Genomic DNA, 24,101 nt, shown 5'->3' on the forward strand with positions numbered 1-24,101 from the left:
CTGGAATGTTACAGCCAGACCATAATAAAACTCGGCCTGATAGTCATCCGTCAGCTCATTGGGTGAAGGGGTGGCTGGGATTCTTGTGGGGTGGGCCTCAATCTGGATCTATTTTTAGAGGTCATGCTTAGGAGAGATACTCTGAGAATTGTGATGTCATTAGCCGGCATTTTCTAGCAGTTAGAAGTTACTTCTGATCACACAGGGGAAAAGAATGGCTGGCATAAATGCCCAACTGTTTAAAGATCTTGGGTTTGGCTTTGGTAAGAGTTGATATATCCCAATACGGTTGTTTGTGAGCCTTGATACTGAATAGTGACCGGTTAATTCTTCCTTATATAAATCGTGATATTAGAGTAGTTGCCACTTTCCATTTGTATGCCTTTTGTCTTGTAATTGAAATACTCCATCTCACCCAGTCACATTGGTATCATTTTTTATTGGGTTTTTACACAAGAACTGCAACCTTACCTTTGTGTGCTAGCTGTCAGCCTTACCTAACTTCGGGGAGTGTACTAAACTTGTGATTGTTATAAGCGTGCAACATTTACACAAAGATTACATAACTTTCTCATTTACATTCAGACTAACATTTAACCTTAAAAGGGACATAGTGTATTTAGCGCTTCCTTTTGGTAAAAATATGTACTTAAAAAATACTGACACTTTGTGATTAAGGGCTATACAAATAAACAGGACTTGACTTGATTTGAACAATACGCAAATGTATATTTTTAAAAAATAGTCATAGGTCAACTAATTCGTATTTACGCAAGGCTCACCTCAAAATAGCTGACATGATTGTCCACCTTTTTGCTGAATAGGGTACCCCTAAAAACCAAAAAATTTGAGGACGACTGGGCCAAAAGTTTAAAAGAAAAATGGTGCGGTTGGATCACTTTTAGTCTCCGTAGTTTGTTTTCTTCTTTGCGCTTTTTAGCATTCGTTTTCAGTTGCACTAAACTAAAAAGTGACATCTAGTGGTCAAATACTACACGGTGTCCATTTAACATTGAGGTTGAGGAACATCACTGATGTAAATTCAGTGGCAGGCCGTGAGGGCCTGTAAGGTCATCTCTGCTGGCGTTAAAAATATCTGACTTATATGATGTTAAATATATTTGGTCCATCAATAATTATTAATTCCAAATTGCCTGTCAGCTTCCTTTCATTGCTTTTTCCCTAGTTGTGCTGATTCCAGATGTGTGCTTTCAGATTTAGGCATTTAACCAATCACATTTCAGCTATTAGTTTTTGCTAGGAACAGATGTCTACCCGGGGGCCAGCAGAAGATCTGCAAGACCTCATGAGACCTTACAAGTGAGAATGTTTTAGCCAATCAGATTCTGAGTTAGCCAATGCAGGAGCGTCACTGGTTTTACAAACTGATTGGCTAGGGCTGGTAATGCGCCAACAGACGTTAAACAACGAAATACACTGTTGTGATTTAATAGCAAAAGGATTTACACCTCTAAAGCGAGCAAGCCTGTTGCATGGGAAAAAGGTTTTGTGCTCGGTTTTGTCCGCCACTTTCAGCCTAAAGGTAAGATCTTAACCCAGAGCTCAAGCTAAAATAGATGATTTTCGGCCAGTTGGGCATAAAGTGTCAATCGTTATGTCTGGCTGAGCTTCTATCACGCTGATTTTTTTTTTTTTTAATTATCCACATGTCTATATTTTTGTGTTGATACAGTCTTTTTTAACTTTGATGTTGTTACAAAGGACAGGTTTTCGCGTCCATCGGAGTTTACTTATCGCGGTTTTCTACTTTCGAATTTTAATTGTGCATTGTGTTATGCATTCTGATTGGCTAAACAGTTGCCCCGTCCCTTTTTGGCTTGTCTGTCTGTGCATCAATTACTTTGAAGTCTGAGTTGCACACATAGATTAAAACAGCTAACGAACCGAATCTTTTTCATTTTGAGTTTCTTTAAAATCCATTATGTCAACAAAACACTGCGTGGACCCACAAAAGCAGCAAAAGGCAGAGGAAGATACTCTTTATCACCAAAAGAGTTGGACTTCTTGACCGGATAAACATGCTCTGGAGCCACATGCGGTTCTTTGGCACTGCCTAGTTGCTCCCTGGTGCTTATTCAAAAATGTTTGATAATGCAAAAATATATGGTTTCTGTAATACAGAACCGTAAGGTAAATGCAATTTTCCATAACATCCACATAATGGTGTACATTTTATATATGGTGTGCATTTTTTATAACACTTTTCAAATCAATGAAGACCTCCCAAAGCGCTTTACAATGTGCTTCACACTCTTCCCTATTACACACTAACTACTTGCTATCGGGGGCATTAGGGATTCAGTGTCTTGCCCAAGGACACTTCGACAAATAACATGGGGGAGCCGGGAATCGAACCTGCAACCTCTTGATCCCAAGACGATCGCTCTACCTCCTGATCCAATGCCGCCCTAAATGGCAGCAAAGTATCATGAAAAGTGTGGAATAAAATGCCATTATTCTTAAATTATAATTTGATAGAACATACGTTATTTGTAGAAAGAAAACTTTTTATAAAGTAGAGTGCTTTTATTTGTTAAACAAATACTTGAGCCTGTAAATTAGGTTTGTTCTTGAGAAATAAAGGTTTCTACTTCGCAGGCCTTGACTATCGCGGTACGATTTTGGAACGCTAGCCCCACGAAAAACACCGGATTACAAAAATCTAGATTTGACAACGCCACCAGTCATTGTTTGTCTTTACCTTGATTGATAGTAAAATCAATCAAAGATCCATTCTTACTAGGTTTACAGTTTGTGATAAACAGCCAAATAGAAAACAAATGTATTGAATCGTAATGTCCAAAATTTCTAACTGGTCCGAGAGTGAGTAAGATTGCTCTCGTCTAAAGGGTTCCAAGATGGTTGTAGTGTCATGTCCTGTCAGGCTCTGGTCAAACTGGAGACCACCAGAACCAGTATGGCTGCCACTGCTACCACTGCTGGCACCAGGTTCCAACTTCCCATGCTATCCTGAAAGACAGAACATTGTTTTTGGAAAAAGAAACAATCATGTCATATATCAGACTAAGTACTTAACATTTCAAATCACTAATGTAGTCAGCAGTAAGATCTTTTCTTGATCGCATGAGGAATTTCGGTTTGGATTGTTCGATATCCGAAATCTGATCAAAATGTCACCAAATTATTTCATACAGAAAGTGTACTCTTGTGATATCTCCCGCCATCGTGACAAAAATTACATTTGACATTTTCACAGAAGAACGTTAGGAGTAAATTACTGACATTTCTGTTGACTCGTTTTCCAGATTTTGATTTCTTCCTTCAAGGCCTTATTTTCCATTTCCAGCTTTTCCACACGTTTCTCCAGATCTTGAATGTAAATTTTTTTTCTCCTCCTGTATTCCCGGGCAGCTTCCCTGTTCCTCATCAGGCTGTGTTCATTTTGCTTGCGAGGGATGCTGTCGTGGACCAAAGCCTGTACGATCGGATTGGCATACTGTAGCTGGGAGCCCATCATGTCACCTGACTGCGCGCCTGTCACCGCGATCGGCAGAACCTGCGCCCCTTCATTTTGATAGCAGAACGCGGGCCCATGATATCCTTGGAAACTTGGATTCTGATAAGGCCATGGAGAATAATATTCAGCAGAGATGGTATTATCGGATGGAAGAGCCTCCGAGTTGATAGCCGAGGCCGACAGCGTCTGAGGCGCTCCGATGTTCAATTGGTTCGTCGAATGAGACTCGCTTCCATATTCGGCATTACAATAACTCGAAGACATCTTCCAGGCATTCCCATCCATGGTGATAAGACAAGACTCCGAGCCACAAATGAAATAGTCTGACTAGACTCGTGTTTTTTTAAATAGAGCGAGCCTCATCATAGACTTGTGTCAATCAGAGCAAGTTGTCTTTATGAAGCGACAAAGCTTCAGATCAAAGGCATTGTGTTTGTGCTTTATTGTAGAAGGCAAATGACAAGACAACTCTTGTGCAATGATGTTAGGACAGTTGAATACAGGCTTGCTGGTTGGAGAAGCTATAAAAATAAAATTCCTTTAAGCTAGTCGAGTTTTGGAGCATTACATTTGTGGGTGTGAATAAACTTTGAGAATGGCCAAAAAAAAGAGAACTTTTATGGGAAACACGGCGATCTATACTGTTCTGAAGAAATTAAATTGCCAAGAAACTGAAAATCTCCCACAATGGTGTGTAGTATTCCATTGAGTAAACACAAACATACTCTAACCAGAGTACAAAGAAAATGGGGAAGACGACAGGTACATTAAAGTCTTTGTTAAGAATAAGAGGCCATACATGACCTCAACTAGCAAACTGTTGATAGTACCCGCAAAACACCAGTGTTAACATCTACAGAGAAGAGGCAACTCCGAGATGCTAGTCTTCAAGGCAGAGTGGCAAAGAGAAAACCTTTTCTTATTCTATAGCATATGAATAACCTATATTTTATGTTGACAATATCTGTGCATTATTTGTTATTGCAACATCCATTGCAGCCTGGTCCCTTCTCAAGGTTTCTTCATTTTCCTCATGTTGTCTGTGCAGCCCTTTGAGACTCTTTGTGATTAAGGGCATTAAGGAACATGACTTGACTTGACATGTCCTTTCACATTTAACACGCACAAAATCGAGGTGACAGGAAGTGATGCGTTTGAAAGACACACGAGCTAAGTTTTGTCCCGTACCTGCTCCTGTTTTTTAGGATGCCAGCTCCTCCCACCAGCACCACATCAAGGCAACTATGACAATGAGGCCAAGCAGGGGGGTTGATGCAAAAGGGAGTTCGGCAGGGCCATGCTGAGGATGACACACACAAGGAACACTCTAAATACACTTGGGTCAATAATAACCCAAACTAACTAAAAGGTAAGGGTTGGGGGGTCGATCCAAATATGGATATTACTGATACTAAGCAATTTGGATTGGATTGATACTATTGTCATGGGGTCAGGTTCTCCCATTTTTAGAAGCACTATAATAATTTTGTTAATCGATTGTAAGGTTATGCATACATTATAACTCTTTGATCAATTTGTGTATACACTTTCAAAATATTGCGCAATGGAAGATATATTTGTTTTGTTGACATTGTATTTTTGTTGCATTGCTGCTTTTTTGTTTGACTTTTGCGTATTAAATATTTTTATAGTGTTAGGTTTTTTTTTACATTACTATGTTTACACTTAGTGCACTTTCTGATTTTAGTTTTTTTCAAATGCAATGGAAGGTTGTCATGTTGACATTGTTATATTTGTATTTCAGTTACATTTTTTTTTTACACTCTTGACTTTTGTTCTGAAATCGTCTTAATATTTTATTAAATCATTTCGTATATAGCTAAAATTTGCGTTGTAGTTACTTGATAAAATTCAAAACATTTTAGTGCTGGTAAAATTATAAACCAAGGCAAAGGTGTTCAATTATTCAATGATTATAATATTTACAAGAAAAAATGTCATGATTACTGATGCGGGGCACCTGAGTCTTCCCCGTTGGCACCAACAGCCACCGACCCTGATTGGCTGTTGTACTCTTTTTAAACCCACGCCTTCCTGACAACACTCGTCAGATCGTCTGCAAACCTACGCTACACTCTAGGCAGGCTTTTGTGACTCCCTGACTCTATCCTGCCCTGTTTTCCGTCTCATTCCCGTTGCCGACCTCTTTTCTGGACCCGTTTATGTTTTTGCTCCTCCGCCCCGGCCATCGACCTGTTTTTTCTCGTTCTCAACATTGCCTTTGCTCGACACGGAAGTGCCACTACCTGCTACCCGTGACCGACGATTATTGGATCCTGGGTGCAAGTTTTTTCCTCCTTCTAAATAAAGCTGAGTAAAACTAACGCAATTGGGTCCCGTCTTCGTTCCTGGTCCGTAACAAAAAAAGGATCGATATCAATCGTTACTACCCTGTTTTTTACTTGGATCAATACTAAAATTCTCAGTATCCCTTACCCCTAGAAAAAATAGATGGCCAGATCAAGGACTTGAACAATTTGATCCTAATGACCCAACACTGTGTTTTTTGTGTGTGTTTCAAACACCACGAGAAAACATTTTGCTGTGGTTTTAAAAACTTTTTAAAATCTTAAAACAAAACACAAAAAAACAGTTTTGCATGTCTCTTTTGACAAATCTTTCAAAAAGAAATAACTTATATTTATATTTATTCTATATCACCTAATATTTGACCTAATTATGAGTAAGGTTTTTTTGTTTTTTAACACATTAAGCCAATCATTTATTATTATTATGATTATGATTATTATTCCAAAAAAAAATTCAAACCAAGTTAGCAGATTTTGGAGAGTAGTTTTGTACTCAACAACTCCATTTTTTGTAGCTACCGGTAATTAAAAAAGTCAAAACAAAACAAAACAAAAAAACAACCACAAAAAGTCCTTTTATAAATTGGGAAGTTGGGCCAAAGTAGCACATGGTCCCCTCTGGCCCAATTAAGTTTTTTTGGCCCAGAAGTTTTTAGAGTGAAGAGGAGGGAGGTAAGGACCAATCATGTGGCAAGGAGGCAGTGACGTCATATGGGAGGAGGATGAATGCATGAAAAGACTTTTGCCATCTATCCATTATCTGCACTGCTTTTCCTAAGTAGGGTCGAAGGGGTGCTGGAGCCCATCCCAGCCGTCTTTGGGCAGTGGGCAGGGGACACCCTCAACTGGTTGCCAGTCAGTCGCAGGGCACACAGAGAAAGACAACTCACCGGCCAATTAACCTGACATGCAGGCTTTTGGAATGTGGGAGGAAACCGGAGTTCCAGGAGGAAACCCACGCGAACACGGGGAGATCATGCAAACTCCACTGTACCACACACGCACTAACCACTGCGCTGCCGTGCTGCCCACACTATTACCTGTTTTGTTAAATATATGTACGATTCATAAAGTAATACAGTATAGTTAATTCATTGCTGATCATTATGTAAAATTGAAATTAAAAAAAAAAACTTTTACCTAGAATCAATAAACAAGTGTTTATTGAAATATTTCACATAAATTAGACTTACATGTTTCCACAGTTGCGTCATGTCATGTACAGTATGCATTTTTTTAAATTACCAATTAAGAGAAAATGCTACTCTAATGTCACAAATATTACAGGAATATATGCAATTTCCATATTCTTTCACCTTTACCTGAATCCTACACAAATTTTCGCAATCAGTCATATTAAAGCAGGGGTGGGCAAGTGTTTTGCATTGCGGGCCCCAATGGGTTGATACAATTTGCATAGGGGCCAGAGAGGAAATAAAGGTCTATTGATATATTTCATTTTTTGTATATTCCAATAGTTTTAAATCCAATACATGAAGAGAAATAATAGCATAAGCCAATCCGTTTTTTCTTCTTTGCATTTACCTGCACAAGTTATGTTTCATTGTCTACAGTGCCTAGCAAAAGTATTGCCCCCTCAAGAATGTTATGTCATATTGCCACATTTCGAGCTTCAAATTTAAAGCTAAAGAACAGAAAATATTTTCTAAGAATCAACAAATCAAATTATTTTACCGTTTTGTATTATATTTACAACAACAAAAAACCCTGAAAAGTAGTAGGTGTTGCAAAAATATGGGCCCTCTGTTCTCTCAGCTTAGTCAACTGGTGACTTCTAAATGATTTTATGTCCACCTAAATGACTAACAATGACAGTGTGCACTTGTGTATCATTAAGTCTGAATTTAAATGCACCTGCTCTGTAATGGGTTCAGACGTCAGCGAAAGTTGACACAGGAGAACAGAAAGTGTGATGACGACAAAAAAAAACACACCAGGCAGGGCCATGATAAAGTTGTGGAAAAGTTCAAAGCAGGAATGGGATACAAGAAGACTTCACAAAATGTACACATCTCCAGGAGAACAGTGCGAACAATAAAAAATTTGGGGCTGAATGCATTTGTGTGAGGGTAACACTGTGCATCACCCTGAAAAAAAACATCCCGACTGTGATACATGGTGGCGGAAGCATCATGCTCTAGGGTTTCTTTTCTTTAGCAGGTCCTGGGAAGATTGTTAGAGTTGATGGGAAGATGGATGGAGCCAAATACAGGGCGATTCTGGCAGAAAATCTGTTGGAGTCTGCAAGAGACCTGAGAATAGAATGCTGTTTCACGTTCCAACAGGACAACGCCCCTAAATGTAAAGCAAAATCTAAAATGGAAAATGATCAATATAAAGGTGTTAGAATGACCAATCCAAAATCCATACCTCAATCCTATAGGCATTTGTGAAAAGATCTGAAAAATGCTGTGCAAAAACGATCACCATCTAACCTTAAGAAACTTGAGCTGTTTTGTAAGGAAGAATGGGCAAATATTTCTGTTTCAAAATGTGCAGAACCTATATAGACATACCCCTAAAAGACTTGTGGCTGTGATTGCAGCAAAAAGAGGTTGTACAAAGTATTAACTCAAACGGGTCCAATATTGTTGCAGCACATACCTTTTTTTGTTGGCTCAATATAAAATTGTAAATAAATTTGGTTTCTTTTCACGATTGTGTCTCAGATGTTGTTTATTTTTTTAATGTATAATTTGAAGCCAGGGCAGCACGGGAGCGCAGTGGTTAGCGCGTGTGCGGCACAGTTCTGAGGTCATGGGTTCAAATCCAGCTACCGGACTACCTGCGCGGAGTTTGCATGTTCTCCCCATGCTTGCGTGGGAGTGCCCGGTTTCCTCCCACACCACATGCATTTCAGGTGAATTGGCCGGTCCAAATTGTCCCTAGGTGTGAATGAGCGAGCGAGTTGTCTGTCCCTGTGTGCCCTGCAATTGGCTGGCAACCAGTTCAGGGTGTCCCCCCTGTGTCCAGCACCCCCGTGACCCTACTGAGGATAAGCGGTGCAGCTAATGGATGGATGGATAATTTGAAGCCTGAAATATGGCAATATGTCAAACAGTTCTTTGAGGGGCAAATACTTTTGCAAGGCACAGGATTTTATTATAGAGACCATTTCATCCAAATGTTTTGAAGCACTGAAAAAACACAAATAAATATATTTATCTATAAAACTTTATATTCAAGGTAATAGCAAAGTAATATCTCCTTATAAGCTGTTCATTTGGATGTTTTTTACATGAACTTTAATATCTTAATTAAAAAAAAAACGATAGTAAGAAAGATACCAAAACAACGTTTTTATTAGTTGCACTTTTTGTGAACATGTGTTAGCATCATAATTTACCATTTTCATTTTCCATTAATTTGCTCAACCCTGAGTTAAATGATTGATTTAATGATAAAATAAAAATATTTTTCTGCTTATTGTTTTATTTTTTATAGGAAAATGTTTGCCGGAATTTGGGATTTTTTCCGTTAGATTCCATATGTATTAGAGAAAGGATCTAAAGCTCATTTAAACTTCTGGAAAGACATGCTCTTTTTAATTGTGTTTTTTAATTCAGGTTTGTGCAATCGTATTGCCTTAACAACGTTTCTATTTTTATTCGAATAACATCAGGATTGTTTGTTTCCTAAAATGTTCTCTGGTTGATAAATGGTAGTCAGCAAATACAACTAATGTGGGTTTGCTTTAAGAGTAGGGCCCGTCTTTGGTGACATCCAGTGGAGGTATTTAAGACTCATTAATGGATGTGTTGCGGCACATTTTTCTCCTGTGCCTTTCTCATCATTGTCTCATGGGCTTGATAAAATCTTTTGATGGGCCTGCGAGCCGTAGTTTAGGGACAGCATGTATTATTTGATCGCTAGATGTCGCTTGTATTGTGCAACTGAAAACGATTAATAAAAAGCACAAGTAAGAATACAAAGTGACCTAAAACGCACCATTTTTCTAGTTTTCACTGCCTTTTGTGATGTTTATTTTTTTGTTTTTTGGTATCTGTAATAGCAAGATGGCAGACAATTTTGTCAGCTCCCTCCAAGTAATGCTTACTTAAAAAAAAAATCAAATTTCTTGACCTACGGATATTCAAAGATGCGCGCTTGTATGATAGTCCGTGTATTTTTGCTTATTTTTCAAATTGAAAAAAATTCGTGACGTTTTTTGACCACTAGAAGACACTAAATAATAAACCCTGTCTCTTTAAGCTACCTGGCCCTTACCCGCACCCTCTCTCCTTTTAGCCGTTGCAGCTCCGCCTTGCAGTGTCTCAGTTCATCCTCCAGAGCGGCGCACTCGTGTCGGCTGTCGTCATGGAGACGCTGAAGTAAAACGAGTGAACTCTTCACGCTCTGGCACTGTCGCAAACATACAGACACAAACATGCGATTGTTACGCAACACCACCTTGTGGCTGCAAAGCGAGAGAGCTCTGGCGCACATGTGTCAAACTCCCGGCCCGCGGGGCACGTCCGGTCCGCCGTGTAATCATATCCGGTCCGCAAGACCATTTTACATTATTGTTATTACTGGCCCGTCAATATGAACAACGGCGTCTCATCCCTGGACATCATATTCTGACGTATTATTCACTGTATCTATTCCTTCATATATGACGTATACTATACTATATACAAGGGGTCGGGAACCTATGGCTCGCGAGCCAGATATGGTTCTTTCTATGAGTACCTATGGCTTACAGACAAATTTCATTGCATGCAAATTTTCTCCATCTCATTCAAAACTTGAGCCCATTGATACTGTTCAGATACACGCAAAGCCAAACCAAAGTTGAATGACAAAGCAGTACTTTTCACAATATATAGGGCACGTTTTCACTACAATTTACAGTCAAGGTGTCACAAAAAAAAAACTGGTTTTAGCTGTACAACGCTAAAGAATCCTTTGTATAAAAGGTCACTATATAATCTGTGTTCAGTGTTCAGATACCTTTTGATGAATCCACGGAACAAATTGTAAATACGCCAAAACACCGGAGGAGAACTAAAAGTTATTTGATTGGGTGAGTGGGAGGGATGGGTGGAGCTATGCAAAAGGTGCAAGCACTCCCTCCCATCTCTTGCCCTACTCAGTCTGCGCCAAAGGTAAGCACATCAGGCTCCCTGTTCTGAGAATGTTGTGACGTTTTTACAATATAATTTGTGTAGCATTTTCATATTTCTACTTTTGAGAGGAGATATATTAAGGAGAGCAAAATCTTTTGGGATATTTAAGTTTTTTTAAAATATATACATTGACATAGGAGCAAAGGAATTTGAATGTTAATTTAATGTTAAGTTGTTTAAGTTAAGTTCTAAGTTGTATAATTTCACAAGATATTTTTATTTACAGCAAAATAATAATTAATGTAAGTTATTTAATATTCTTGTCTGTTTTTATTCATATTTATGTTCCAAAAACATTCAGTTTAAGTGTGTTCAATAAATATTTATCCTGGTGGGCCGCGACCTTAAGTGTGTTTTGAATTTTGGCCCCTTGTGCAATTGAGTTTGACATCCCTGCTCTAGCGCAAGGGGTCGGGAACCTTTTGTACCCAAAGAGCCATAAAAGCAAAACTATTTTTAATTTTTTTTGGAGGGAGAGCCGCAGCATATATTTTAAGACATTTTATTTCACTGTGTGACGTTTGATGATTTGATAAAATACATGCAATTATAATGCCAGATCCTGTGTCCCGTATCAATTTAAATATACCAATTAAAATTTGTCTCCCTTCCGCAGTTACTTAAGAGTGTCGACGCTCATTTTGACTGCCATTTTTGACATGAATAATGGTTTCAAAACAAGGTGCGGCCAAAGTTCTTTTGTAAAAATTTCAAAAATTATTCCAAACGAGGATACCAACGTATTTACCTTCAGTGCAGACGACACTGGGCAAAGGAGAAAGAGTGCGTGCGCACATTGTGTATAACACCACCTATTCCTACTGCTCACCCAATAGATTTGCTCTACTTCTTTGCTAGAGCTTTTGGGCAAAACGTTTGTTTCGGGTTGAATCTAGTTTTTGCCTTTTCATCATAAAGAGTCTCAAAATGAACATAGATTGTTTAATGAGCTTCAATATACAAGATTATTTTGCGATGTATAGCTACAACGGGGTCGGTTGGTATGATACTCTGATTGTAAACTGTAGGTAAAATTGTGTCCAATATTTTTTTAACCAATTTTCTGTCAATAATGTCCTGGCTTCACATGTGTAATAATTGGCTCTGCTTTTTTAAATATGCTGAAAATGCACACAAGGTCTATGTCATCTCCAAGCTGTATGTATCTATGAAAAGAGCCATATATGTCTCTCGAGCCATAGGTTCCCGAAACCTGCGCTAGCACGGATTTCAGCATAGACATACAGGACTGTCTCAGAAAATTAGAATATTGTGATAAAGTTCTTTATTTTCTGTAATGCAATTAAAAAAACAAAAATGTCATACATTCTGGATTCATTACACATCAACTGAACTATTTCAAGCCTTTTATTATTTTAATATTGCTGAATTTGGCTTACAGCTTAAGAAAACTCAAAAATCCTATCTCAAAATATTAGAATATCATGAAAAAGTATACAAGTAGGCTATTCAACTAATCACCTGAATCATCTAATTAACTCGAAACACCTTGTGAGGGTTTCCTGAGCCTTAAAAACACTCAGCTTGGTTCAGTAAACTAAATCACATGTATGGGGAAGACTGCTGATCTGACTGCTGTCCAGAGGACCATCATTGATACCCTCCATCAGGAGGGTAAGACACAAAAAGAAATTCCTCAAAGAGCAGGCTGTTCACAGAGTGCAGTTTGAAAGCATATCCACAAAAAGTCTGTAGGAAGGGAAAAATGTGGCCGGAAACGCTGCACAACCAAGAGAGATGACCGCAGCCTTAACAAAATTGTGAAGAAGAGCCGCTTCCAGAATTTGGGGGAGCTTCAAAGACAGTGGGCTGAAGCTGGAGTCCAGGTATCAAAAGCCACAGTTCACAGACGTGTCCGGGAAATGGGCTACAATAGCCGTATTCCCATGGTCAAGCCACTTCTGAACTCAAGACAACGGAAGAAGCGTCTGACTTGGGCTATGGAGAAGAAGCACTGGACAGTTGCAGAGTGGTCCAAAGTCCTATTTTCAGACGAAAGCAAGTTTTGCATTTCATTTGGAAGTCAAGGCGCCAGAGTCTGGAGAAAGGCTGGAGAGGAGCAAAATCCAAGTTGCTTGAAATCCAGTGTGAAGTTCCCACAGTCAGCAATGGTTTGGGGAGCCATGTCAGCTGCTGGTGTTGGTCCACTGTGTTTCATCAAGTCCAGAGTAAATGCAACTGTGTACCAAGAGATTTTAGAGCACTACATGCTTCCATCTGCTGAAAAGCTCTATGGAGATGAGGATTTCATTTTCCAGCATGATCTGGCACCTGCCCACAGTGCCAAAACCACCAGTAACTGGTGCACTGACCATGGCATCACTGTCCTTGATTGGCCTGCTAATTCCCCTGACCTGAACCCCATCGAGAATTTGTGGGGTATAGTTAAGAAGAAGATGAAAGACACCAGACCTACAAATGCAAATGAGCTGAAGGCCGCTATCGAAGCATCCTGGGCATCAATAACACCTCAGCAATGCCACAGGCTGATTGCCTCCATGCCACGCCAGATTGATGCAGTAATCCGTGCAAAAGGATTCCCAACCAAGTACTGAGTGCATCAATGGACATTTTCAAATGTTTGATTTAGTTTTGCTGTTATCAAATTATTTTTTTACTTGGTCTGAGGAAGTTTTCTAATATTTTGAGATAGGATTTTTGAGTTTTTTTCAGCTGTAAGCCAAAATCAGCAATATTCAAATAATAAAAGGCTTGAAATAGTTCAGTTGATGTGTAATGAATCCAGAATGTATGACATTTTTGTTTTTTTAATTGCATTACAGAAAATAAAGAACTTTATCACAATATTCTAATTTTCTGAGACAGTCCTGTATGTCGTGGCTGCAGATATTTGTCATGTGCATGGAGTAAATATTGCACATAGACAAAAACAAGAAAATTACTGTCGGAAAGTCAAATTAAGTCACCACATTTATATATGTTCAGAAGAAAATAACACAATCATGGAATTCATTAAACTAGTTGAATCTTTTCTTTAGTTATACTTTAATGAGTTAAAGGAAAAACACGCGGCAACAATTATATTCATGTCAAACTAATCTAGAGGGTTAGATGCCTAAGAGTCAATACAGACGATCCAATCAAAATTTGACCAGGCACGGCCATAGCCCTGTATGCCGGGTGGTGGTCCGTTCATGCGGGAGCAGGTGATCCCTGTATACAGGTGGTCGGTCCATATATGCTGGAACAGGCGGTCCCTGTATGCCAGAGAGCAGTCCCTATATGCCAGAATGAGGCAGTCCCTGTATGCCAGGGGGCAGTTCCTGTATGTCAGAATGGGTGGTCCCTGTATATCAGAGCGGGCGGTTCATATATGCTGGAAGGGACGGTCCCTGTATGCCAGAGAGCAGTCCCTATATGCCAGAAGAGGCAGTCCCTGTATGCCAGGGGGAAGTTCCTGTATGTCAGAATGGGTGGTCCCTGTATGTCAGAACGGGCGGTCCCTATATGCTGGAAGGGACGGTGCCTGTATGCTAGAGAGCAGTCCCTATATGCCAGAAGAGGCAGTCCCTGTATGCCAGGGGGCAGTTCCTGTATGTCAGAATGGGTGGTCCCTGTATGTCAGAACAGGCGGTCCCTATATGCTGGAAGGGACAGTCCCTGTATGCTAGAGTGGCGGTCCCTGTATGCCGAGGAGCAGTTGCTGCAGCCTATATGCTGGTACAGGTGGTCCCTATATATCGGGGGGCAGTCCCTGTATGCCGTAATGGGTAGTCCCCGTATGCAAGAACGGCTGTGCCATGTGCCCGATGGTGGTCTAATATGGAGCGAATATGACGTTTCTGCAGCCACGTTATATGTCAATGCTGCAATATGCACTAGCTCCCACTGGTGAAGCAAACAGTACCTCGGACTGCACTTGGAATGCCATGTCCTCAGCTTGCTGGAGCTGCACCTGAAGTTCTTCGACGTCTGAAGGACTTGCGGGGGTGTGGCACAGGCTGATGTACGCGTCGCTATCCATTCTAATTTATAAAAAAATAAATAGCTTCATGTGTGATTGACAGATGGGTCTTATTGATTGGTTGATTGGCAGGCAAACTCACGTGGGTACTGGTTGTTCATGCTCTTGTCTCAATTTGCATCTCAGATCCTTGTTTGTTTCACTCAGCATAAGACGCTCACGACTTAAAGAGGCAATCTCCTCCTCCAGATGTCCTCTGTCGCTACCTAGAAGAAACAAATATTATTGCAGACGACTATTCCACTGTCAAAGAGAAGTTGTTAACTGATTACGGTTCAACTCTCAATGGATCTGACGCATACCTGTCAAACTCAGCCTATTGCTCCCCTTATGAATGATTGCAATTCCTCTAGCAAGCGATAATAAACCTTACAATTACGACACGACACCTATTTACTCACAGCAAGAAAGGCAATGTAGGAAACCGACAACATTAGCAAACTACGAGGACGTTATCGTCTGCTACCAGTGAACGAGATGAATCAGATTAGAGCCCAAAAGGTTAGGAATAAGATCGGTCTAACAAAATTACAAGTCTTTTTCTCTCGTACATAAATTAGTATACGGCGAATAGAATTGTAAATAATCTAAAAACTTATAAACTATGAGGAAAGCGCATAAGTTGACAGGTATGCTAAGGAGTTACAAAGGAACGCGTTCCTGAAACGCAAGTACTTTTCTCGGTAATGAGTACTATAACGTGTTATCACTAAAACTTTCTGACTCTGCAGTCTTTACCAAATGCTGCTGTTATTTCACTTGTTATTAACACAGATATTGAATTTTAGTGTCCTCTGATTGCTGAATACTCGTGCATTACTCACAAAGTCGCAACCCTCAACCTGCTTACAACATTTTCTCAATGGTAGGAGTGTTTATATTTACCTTCAATGTACAACTGGCTACAGTTTTGGTAATGCTGAATCAAAAACAGTGTACAAGGGCACGGAATTTCTCCTCATGGAGACATTCTCACCACTGTATATACTCGCATTTAAGCCAAATTTACAACTATCAAATGAAATACTGAAACCGGTGTTTCATCTTGTACATTATATGCATATTTGGTTGTGTGTCACCTTGGCTTATAGGGGATCAACAAACCAATGGAAAATAAATGGGGCAAAGGTGAGCACAGAATTTAGGGTAAAAGTGTACTGAATTTTAGTCTTTTTATTTGTAAAAATATGTTTGCAGTACACCATGCCTGGATAAAAAATGTCTTGGACAGTACACAGAAATGGAAAAGAAACATTTGCGTTGTTTGAAGACCAAAGACAAAATTGATATGGAGTGTCTCAGCTAAGTGTTATCAAGCCCTCAAGATTGCACAAGCCAAGAAATATGAAGGATTCACTGCTTCCATGGGTTGGTGTACACATTTTCTTTGAAGTCTTTAAATATGTGGCTATTTTAAAGCAGTTCTAGGAGTTAGCTTCCATGCGAGTATATACAGTAATATGTAAGTAGTTACTTTCAGAATAACAAAATATTTTTGGTGTTAGAAATTTGGAGGAAACTCAATTACGTTTTGAATAAAGTAATTAGTAACTGTAACTAATGAGGGTTTTTCAGTAAAGCGCAGAACACTGGTGACGTACGGTCCATCTTCAAATTATCAGTCAGACTCGCTGCATCGTGCATGCGCTGGATCTGGACCCGGAGACGACAGAGCTCCTCCTGCAGACAGGCGATGTCGTTCTCCCGCTCGGCTGCAGCCTCCTCACCGGCCTCCTGCAGAGCCATTGCAGCCCCTTCTGCCAGCTGCAATTCCGCCTGGGCCTCCTCCAACTCGTTTTGCTTTTCTTGCTCTGCCACCGCTAGCTCCTGTCGGACGCTCGTCAGTTCGGCTGGAAGTCACCAAGACAGGGTTAGGTTAGGTGTCATGTTGCTGCACTCTAGTTTGTGTGTCTCTGTAGGTTGCCTCTCGCTTTTTCTCCCCTTTATGTCTCTCAACGTTATCGTATTTCGTCACCCACTTCTGATTCAATTTTGCTCCTCACAGCTGTTGTCACTTATCCTGATTTTCTTCCTATCATGATTTTAGCGTCGTCACTATTTAAACACACTGTCACCTTGGCTCTGTGCTAGTTTGTTCTCTTCCTGTCACGTCCCAAGCACTCGTCTAAGCCTTTTTGTTGATCCTGAGCACTGATTCCTTGCCTGCCCGCACTGAATCTTGGGCCATGATTGTTGCCTCGCTACCTGACTTGTACCAAACCCTATCCAAATGAAAACCTTCATTACTGCACTAGTCTGTGTTTCTGCACTGTGCTTCCGCACCCCATCGAGTGGGTCTTTGACTTTAGGTCAGTGTTTTTTAATTGTAAGCATTACCTATAACTCATGGAGCATTGGTTCCTTCAGTTTCTAGTGTCAGTACGTTTAAGATGTTAACAAGACAAAAAAAGTTAGAAGAGCATGATGACTGCTACCTTTCAAGGCATCCATTTGCCTGCTGAAGGTTTCAGCTTGGTGGGCCTGAGCTACTCGCTCATCGTCCAACATGCCTAAATGCATCGTCAAGAAAACATATGTAAACACATGTAAGAGCCAATGCGTAGGTGAACCTCAAACTACAAGAGACAAAAGTTCCTCACTGCGCATCTCGAGGAAGTTTTCCTCGTGTCTGACGGAAACCTGCCGAGTCTCCTCCAGCTCCATCAGAAGCTCCACGATCCGAACTCGGAGATCGTCCACGCCTAACTCTTCATTCTCATCTTCCTCACCAAACTCTTCATCTTCGGTTTTCTCACAAATGTCGTCCTTCAGTTGCCCTGCAAAACGAAACGTTTTAACAATAAGTTGTGTAAAAAGAACGTATACACACTCACACAATGTTTGTTTTGCCCCTGAAATGCTTATAGACCATGGGTAGGCAAATTACAGCCCGCTAACAGATTTAATCCGGCCCGTGAGACAAAGCTCAGAGAAGCATAAGAGAAAAATAAGCAATATCACGTCAGGAAGTTTATAATATGTCCACTTGGCCTAGGCTAAGCGCCACTTGCAAAATAAGCCACCCACTGTAGGTGTATTTGCTAACCACTATTCATCAACCAGAGAACCTCTGAGTAAATAAACCATCTCAATGTTGTTTGACAGAAAAGAGAAGTTACAGAAGCACAGTTTAAGGCAATACCGTTGCAGTCACATGGATTTCTTAGCCTGTGTCTCTTTGTGCACCCAAATAAAACTATATTTATCATTGCACTCATGACCAACATTCAAATAGCTTGCTTCATTTTTCTGTACTTGGTCTTTTAAAAGTATTTTTCGATATATCAAGATATTACACTTCATGCAATAAAACACTACTGAAGTAGCCCTATTGCATTGGGTATTTCAATGCAAATGATCAAACAAATGGAAAATGGAACATAACTTGTGCAGGTAAATGCTTATGTTATCTTTTTTCCTCATGGCAACTTTGAGGTATTGGATTTATGACCCTTACATTAACAAACAATCACAATAAAATATAAAATCATTAAAATAATAAAACTATTCAAATAAGTTTAATATAAAATAAAAAATAAAAAAGATGACCAGATTGCAATGCACGTAACAGCAAGCTACTGCACCAAATATCAACTTTAATTTTCTCAGGTGTACAAATATTTATTTGCAGCTATATCACACAAATAAATTGTTAACAAAAATCATGCATTGTAATTTCTGGATTTTTCTTTTTAGTTTATCTCTCACAGTGAACATACACCTATGGTGAAAATTTCAGACCCTTCAATGATTTCTAAGTGGGAGGAAGAGCAAAATGGCAGAATGTTCAAACACTTATTTTCTTCAGTGTATATATGTAAAAAATATTACGGTAACCCAGCACCGGTGAAGATATTAGCATTTAATTTACATGACTGCCATAATTGTCCACCATCTTGCTGCCACAGGTACCCAAAATCCTTAAAAAGGTTTGGCAGAAAAAAAAGTAAAAGGGTGCAATTTGGTCACTTCAGTGTCCGTGCTTTGAGTTCTTTCCTATGCTTTTTAACACTCACATATGGTGACATCTAGTGGTCCAATAATACACATCGTCCCTTTAAAACAAGGTCAGAGACAGTTTATTCAGCCTTAAAATTGACCCATCTGGCTTTTTCCTGTAGAGCTGTGATGTCATTGAAGGAACACAACTCTTTAAAAAAATGTCAAAATCCATTAACACAACATGTTAAGTGACCTCTGAAAATGATTACATATCGCTCATCTCTACTTAGAGGTAGGCGATTCTAGCTTTTCATTTGTGTTTTTCACCTCATGTGTCGCTGTTGGTATAATTATGTCTGGCTAGCTCCCCGTTAACGCCGTGGCTGCTGAGGGCTTTCCTGTATTGTTTGCTCCATGTTGGTGCTCTTTGTCCTCCCACTGTGTGTTGTTTGGCCGGTTAGCCTGGTAGTTCAGGATTTCCATATATAGCTGTAGCTTTTGCCACTTTTAGTTATTGGTTCCCAGTTAGCCTGGCTGGTCTCCACGTGTTTTTGGTTTGGCTAGCCTGGCGTTAGCGCTGGTTTTGCAGTGTCCCTTGGTTTATTCACGTCCAACTTTGCATTTTATACCTGTACCTCTTGCCGATATTTACTGTTAGTTCCCAGTTAGCCTGGCTGGTCACTGTGTGTTTTTTGATCGGCTAGCCTGGCGTTAGCACTGGTTTAGACATGTTTTTTGATTTGTTTGTTTTCTTTCCCACTTTGCGTTTGTCACTGTAGCCGTTTATGCTTTTCGCTGTTGGTTCCCGGTTAGCATGGCTGCTCACTGCATATTTTTGGCCGCGGATTTCGTTGAAGGCTGTTGCTACCTTTCGTTGATCGTCCCCAGTAAGTCCCCATGTTGGTGGCTCAGTGTGTGTTAATATTGCCGGCTAGACCCTTTTTTGCTGCCTATCTTTTGTTATACCCCTACTGCATCCACCAGCCACACAAAGCCTGGCATTCTCCAGAAAAAAATAACAGAACTTCAATTAAAACACTTGTAAACTCTTCTTCTATGAAAAAATATGGCGACTGGCTTGCTAGGGTGCTGGTATTCCCCCGATGAGGTCACAGCTCAGGATAACAAAGACGAGAAATGCTGTCTTTAAAATGCCTTCTCTGAAAATAATCAGAATATACCTATTAAATATATGTAACGGGTGTAATAATAACTTTTGTTTTATTGAAATTCCTGCTGAAATATGTGTATAGTTTTTGGTAAGTGTCCTGCAATGATGAGTCCAACAGTGCCACCTGTTGGTATGGGGTGGGGTTTGTTTTGGCTGTTGACATGTGACCGGAAGGCGGGGTTTTTTATGGCAGTCTACAGAGCGAGCTGCCAACGGTAAGACACATCTTTTGGTGCTCCACAAAAAAATTTAATTTTAAACATTATAACCACAGCTGACAAATATCTTAACATGCAAAGTAATGTGATTGATGTTGTCAAGCTGTTTGGATTTATTTTCGTTTTGTTTCAGTTGTGCTAAAATATTAATTCCCCTTATAGAGATCAAAGAGATCAAAGCCAGCAGAGAAGCTAATGTTGTGACTCATTTCATCTGCATGCAAATTGTATCCATTTTTATACTCATTATTGTTCTTATTTCTATTTTCTCATATATACAAAAAGGATGATGTTGGTTAAAATTCAGACTAAAGAAAAATATGTTGAATTCATCGTAAACGTTAAAAAAAAACACTATACGATCTCTTGTTAAAATGGATGTAAAAATGTATTGTGATATTCTAAAATGTATTTTATGTAAATTGAAAAGAAAGCTCTTTGATATGCTTTGGGCAGTCTACAGAGCGAGCTGCCAACGAGATCAAAGAGATCAAAGCCAGCAGAGAAGCTAATGTTGTGACTCATTTCATCTGCAGAAACTGTAATTAAAACCTCATCATCCAGTCCAGCGTAAATGTGGATCTCTGGTGGGACAGGTACACCGCAGTTACATATAGATTTTACGCAAAAACTATGTAGTACTTCTTCACATGTATATTGATTCTGATTACCTTAAGCAATGACAATAAAGACAATGCTAATTCTAAAAACACTGACCACAGGAGTCGAGTACTTCCTCAATGAGGGGGGGCAGCCGTAGTCCGTCCATGTCTGAAGGGTCCTGGCCGGTTTTAGGGTTTTTCAAGCTTTGGCCAAGGTGATACTATGGAGACTCTTAATCATCACCATCCTAAAAGTCATTATATTGAGTGCGTGCACATTAATCAAATGGATGAAAATAAAAAATAAATACAATTTAATTGCGTTGTAAAAGGTTGGTATCCAAACAATGGTGTGCGTCCTAATTGAGTTTCAGGAATAAACCTTAAAAAGACAACTGGAAGGATATACGTATGTTCTAATGATTGCATGCAAGCAGTGACGTAAGCGTGTTGCACTACGACGTCTTGTTTGTGCAGCGGTTACCATGGAGACATTGACCTTGAACATGCATTTAAAACACGATAGCGTCCTATGATGTCAATTATGATGTATATCATGACGACTTATGAATGTACCTGATGACTTGATGCTGTTATTGCTCTTCATCATCACCTTCACAATTGCAGTGACGTTGAATACACGTCACGCCATGGACCCCTCCATGACGCCATTATTAACTCTTTCAAGACAACCAATCCAAACTAAATTCAATCGAAGACATCAGAGTCATATACTGTTCATTTCTTGTAATAAGCATATTTTGCAAAAGTATTACGAACAATGGAAGCTATTTGTGTGTCGTTTTTTTTACACAGTTTACATGCCGCCTGGACTATTTCCTTGCTATTGTGTCACTACCACCATCTTGTGGTGTGAACATCTACTACAATGTAGAAATAAAAATGTACAATAGATGAATACCTACAAATGTATGCCATATAAATTAATTAACACATGCATTAATCACCTAATACCTAAAGTTATGACATAAAATTATAAAATACAACATTGAACTCATAATATTTGGTTTTTATTTTAAAAAAAACGTAAGAATTAAGATTATGAAATTATTATATAATCCATGCATTTTCTGCGCTGCTTATTCTCGGGTCACGGGGGTGCTGGAGCCCATCCCAGCTATCTTCCGGCAGTGGGCAAGGGACACCCTGAACTGGTTGCCAGCCAGTTTTAGGGCACACAGGGACAGACAATTCACTCGCTCATTCACACCTAGGGACAATTCGGACCGGCCAATTAACCTGACATGCATGTTTTTGCAATGTGGGAGAAACCGTAGCGCCCGGAGAAAACCCACACAAGCATAGGGAGAACATGCAAACTCCACACAAGAGCTTCGATCTCATGGCCTCAGAACTGTGCCGCACATGCGCTAACCACTGCGCCGCCATGCTGCCCTATATTATATTATATTATCTCCCATCTCATCTCATTAGCTTCACCGCTTATCCTCAGTAGGGTCGCGGGGGTGTTGGAGCCTGTCTCAGCAATCATCGGGCAGTGGGCAGGGGACACCCTGAACTGGTTGCCAGCCAATCGCAGGGCACGCAGGGACAGACAACTCGCTCGCTCATTCACACCTAGGGACAATTCGGACCGGCCAATTCACCTGAAATGCATGTCTTTGCAATGTGAGAGAAATTGTAGCGCCCGGAGAAAACCCACACAAGCATAGGGAGAACATGCAAACTCCACACAGGAGCTTCAATCTCATGACCTCAGAACTGTGCCGCACACGCGCTAACCACTGCGCCGCCATGCTGCCCTATATTATATTATATTATCTCCCATATCATCTCATTAGCTTCACCGCTTATCCTCAGTAGGGTCGCAGGGGTGTTGGAGCCCGTCTCAGCAATCATCGGGCAGTGGGCAGGGGACACCCTGAACTGGTTGCCAGCCAATCGCAGGGCACACAGGGACAGACAACTCGCTCGCTCATTCACACCTAGGGACAATTCGGACCGGCCAATTAACCTGACATGCATGTTTTTGCAATGTGGGAGAAACCGTAGCGCCCGGTGAAAACCCACACAAGCATAGGGAGAACATGCAAACTCCACACAGGAGCTCCGATCTCATGACCTCAGAACTGTGCCGCACACGCGCTAACCACTGCGCCGCCATGCTGCCCTATATTATATTATATTATCTCCCATCTCATCTCATTGGCTTCACCGCTTATCCTCAGTAGGGTCGCGGGGGTGTTGGAGCCCGTCTCAGCAATCATCGGGCAGTGGGCAGGGGACACCCTGAACTGGTTGCCAGCCAATCGCAGGGCACACAGGGACAGACAACTCGCTCGCTCATTCACACCTAGGGACAATTTGGACCGGCCAATCCACCTGAAATGCATGTCTTTGGAATGTGGGAGGAAACCGGAGTGCCCGGAGGGAACCCACACAAGCACGGGGAGAACATACAAACTCCGCACAGGAAGTCCGGTAGCTGGATTTGAACCCACACAGGAGGTTCCCAAGACCTTAGAACTGTGCCGCACACGCGCTAACCACTGCACCGCCGTGCTGCTATATCATCTTATATTATATTATATCATATTATATTATATCATAAACAAAATATCTGTTTAAACGTCTTGTTGTGTTAGAAATTGGGACTACAAACAGTTCTTAGCAGGTCTTTTTTGACACAGGGTCTAACTCAATCCCGACCACCAAAAAGAAAAAAAGTACTGCTCAATATAGTTAATACAACATCCTAACAAACATTATATGCATTCATAACCAAGTATTACTATTGTAATTTGATTATATGGTCCCTGAGACACATAGGTTATCATACTGTACAACCTTGAAATGGGTCATTTCGTAAGATTTTTTAAAATGTTTCTATTAGTGAACATTTTGAGAGAAAAATGTGTCAAAAACACAAAACTTAACATTCTTAAAATGTCTTCATCGCTTTGTCATTGACAAAGTCGTTGTTCGCGTTATATTTTTAATTAAAATTATTTGAATTAAAAAAAACTTCGGATCAGGTTTTATGTTTTTTATTTAAAAAAGAACTTCAGGCGAGGTTTTATGTTTCTTATTTTCTACCGAAGGAAATCTGCAAAATACATTTTCTCTGACGTCAATTATATTCTAGATTCCTCAAATTTGCCCCCTTTTACAACGCGCGTGTCACGAAGGGGAAAGGAATCA

General features: G+C 40.2%; 2 protein-coding genes across 7 annotated transcripts; both read right to left on the reverse strand.

The window, feature by feature from the left end:
* Positions 1–419: 419 nt before the first annotated feature.
* On the reverse strand, positions 420–21,634 carry LOC148356804 (uncharacterized). 6 transcript variants are annotated; one of them, XM_088347060.1, is made up of 9 exons: positions 21,034–21,342; positions 17,586–17,762; positions 17,421–17,495; positions 16,587–16,835; positions 15,068–15,191; positions 14,869–14,986; positions 10,078–10,212; positions 4,688–4,799; positions 420–2,991 (listed from the first exon to the last, which is right to left on the reverse strand). In XM_088347060.1, exons 1-8 carry the CDS (start codon positions 21,083–21,085, stop codon positions 4,701–4,703), a joined length of 1,029 nt encoding a protein of 342 aa, XP_088203186.1. In that variant the 5' UTR covers positions 21,086–21,342; the 3' UTR covers positions 420–2,991; positions 4,688–4,700. The 6 variants fall into 6 exon arrangements, with proteins under 6 accessions (XP_088203186.1, XP_088203188.1, XP_088203185.1 ...); XM_088347059.1 differs by lacking the exons at positions 420–2,991; positions 4,688–4,799 and adding exons at positions 6,981–8,102; positions 21,495–21,634 and having other exon boundaries at positions 10,067–10,212; positions 21,034–21,166; XM_088347062.1 differs by lacking the exon at positions 4,688–4,799.
* On the reverse strand, positions 3,257–3,909 carry LOC148356805 (cyclic AMP-responsive element-binding protein 1-like). Its single transcript, XM_088347065.1, has one exon. It carries the CDS (start codon positions 3,782–3,784, stop codon positions 3,257–3,259), a length of 528 nt encoding a protein of 175 aa, XP_088203191.1. The 5' UTR covers positions 3,785–3,909.
* Positions 21,635–24,101: the final 2,467 nt, after the last annotated feature.

The sequence above is a fragment of the Urocampus carinirostris genome, chromosome 11 (assembly GCF_059441175.1).
Source record: "Urocampus carinirostris isolate Australia breed hairy pipefish chromosome 11, RoL_Ucar_1.0, whole genome shotgun sequence".
Lineage (NCBI taxonomy): Eukaryota > Metazoa > Chordata > Actinopteri > Syngnathiformes > Syngnathidae > Urocampus > Urocampus carinirostris.

Coding starts and splice junctions, on each gene's coding strand:
- LOC148356805 (XM_088347065.1), bottom strand. CDS start 3,784: ATGGATGGGAATGCCTGGAAGATGTCTTCGAGTTATTGTAATGCCGAA.
- LOC148356804 (XM_088347059.1), bottom strand. CDS start 21,085: ATGGACGGACTACGGCTGCCCCCCCTCATTGAGGAAGTACTCGACTCC. Junction 17,763..21,033: donor GGAAGTACTCGACTCCTGTG/GTCAGTGTTTTT, acceptor TTCGTTTTGCAG/GGCAACTGAAGGACGACATT. Junction 15,192..16,586: donor TGATAATTTGAAGATGGACC/GTACGTCACCAG, acceptor TGTTTCTTCTAG/GTAGCGACAGAGGACATCTG.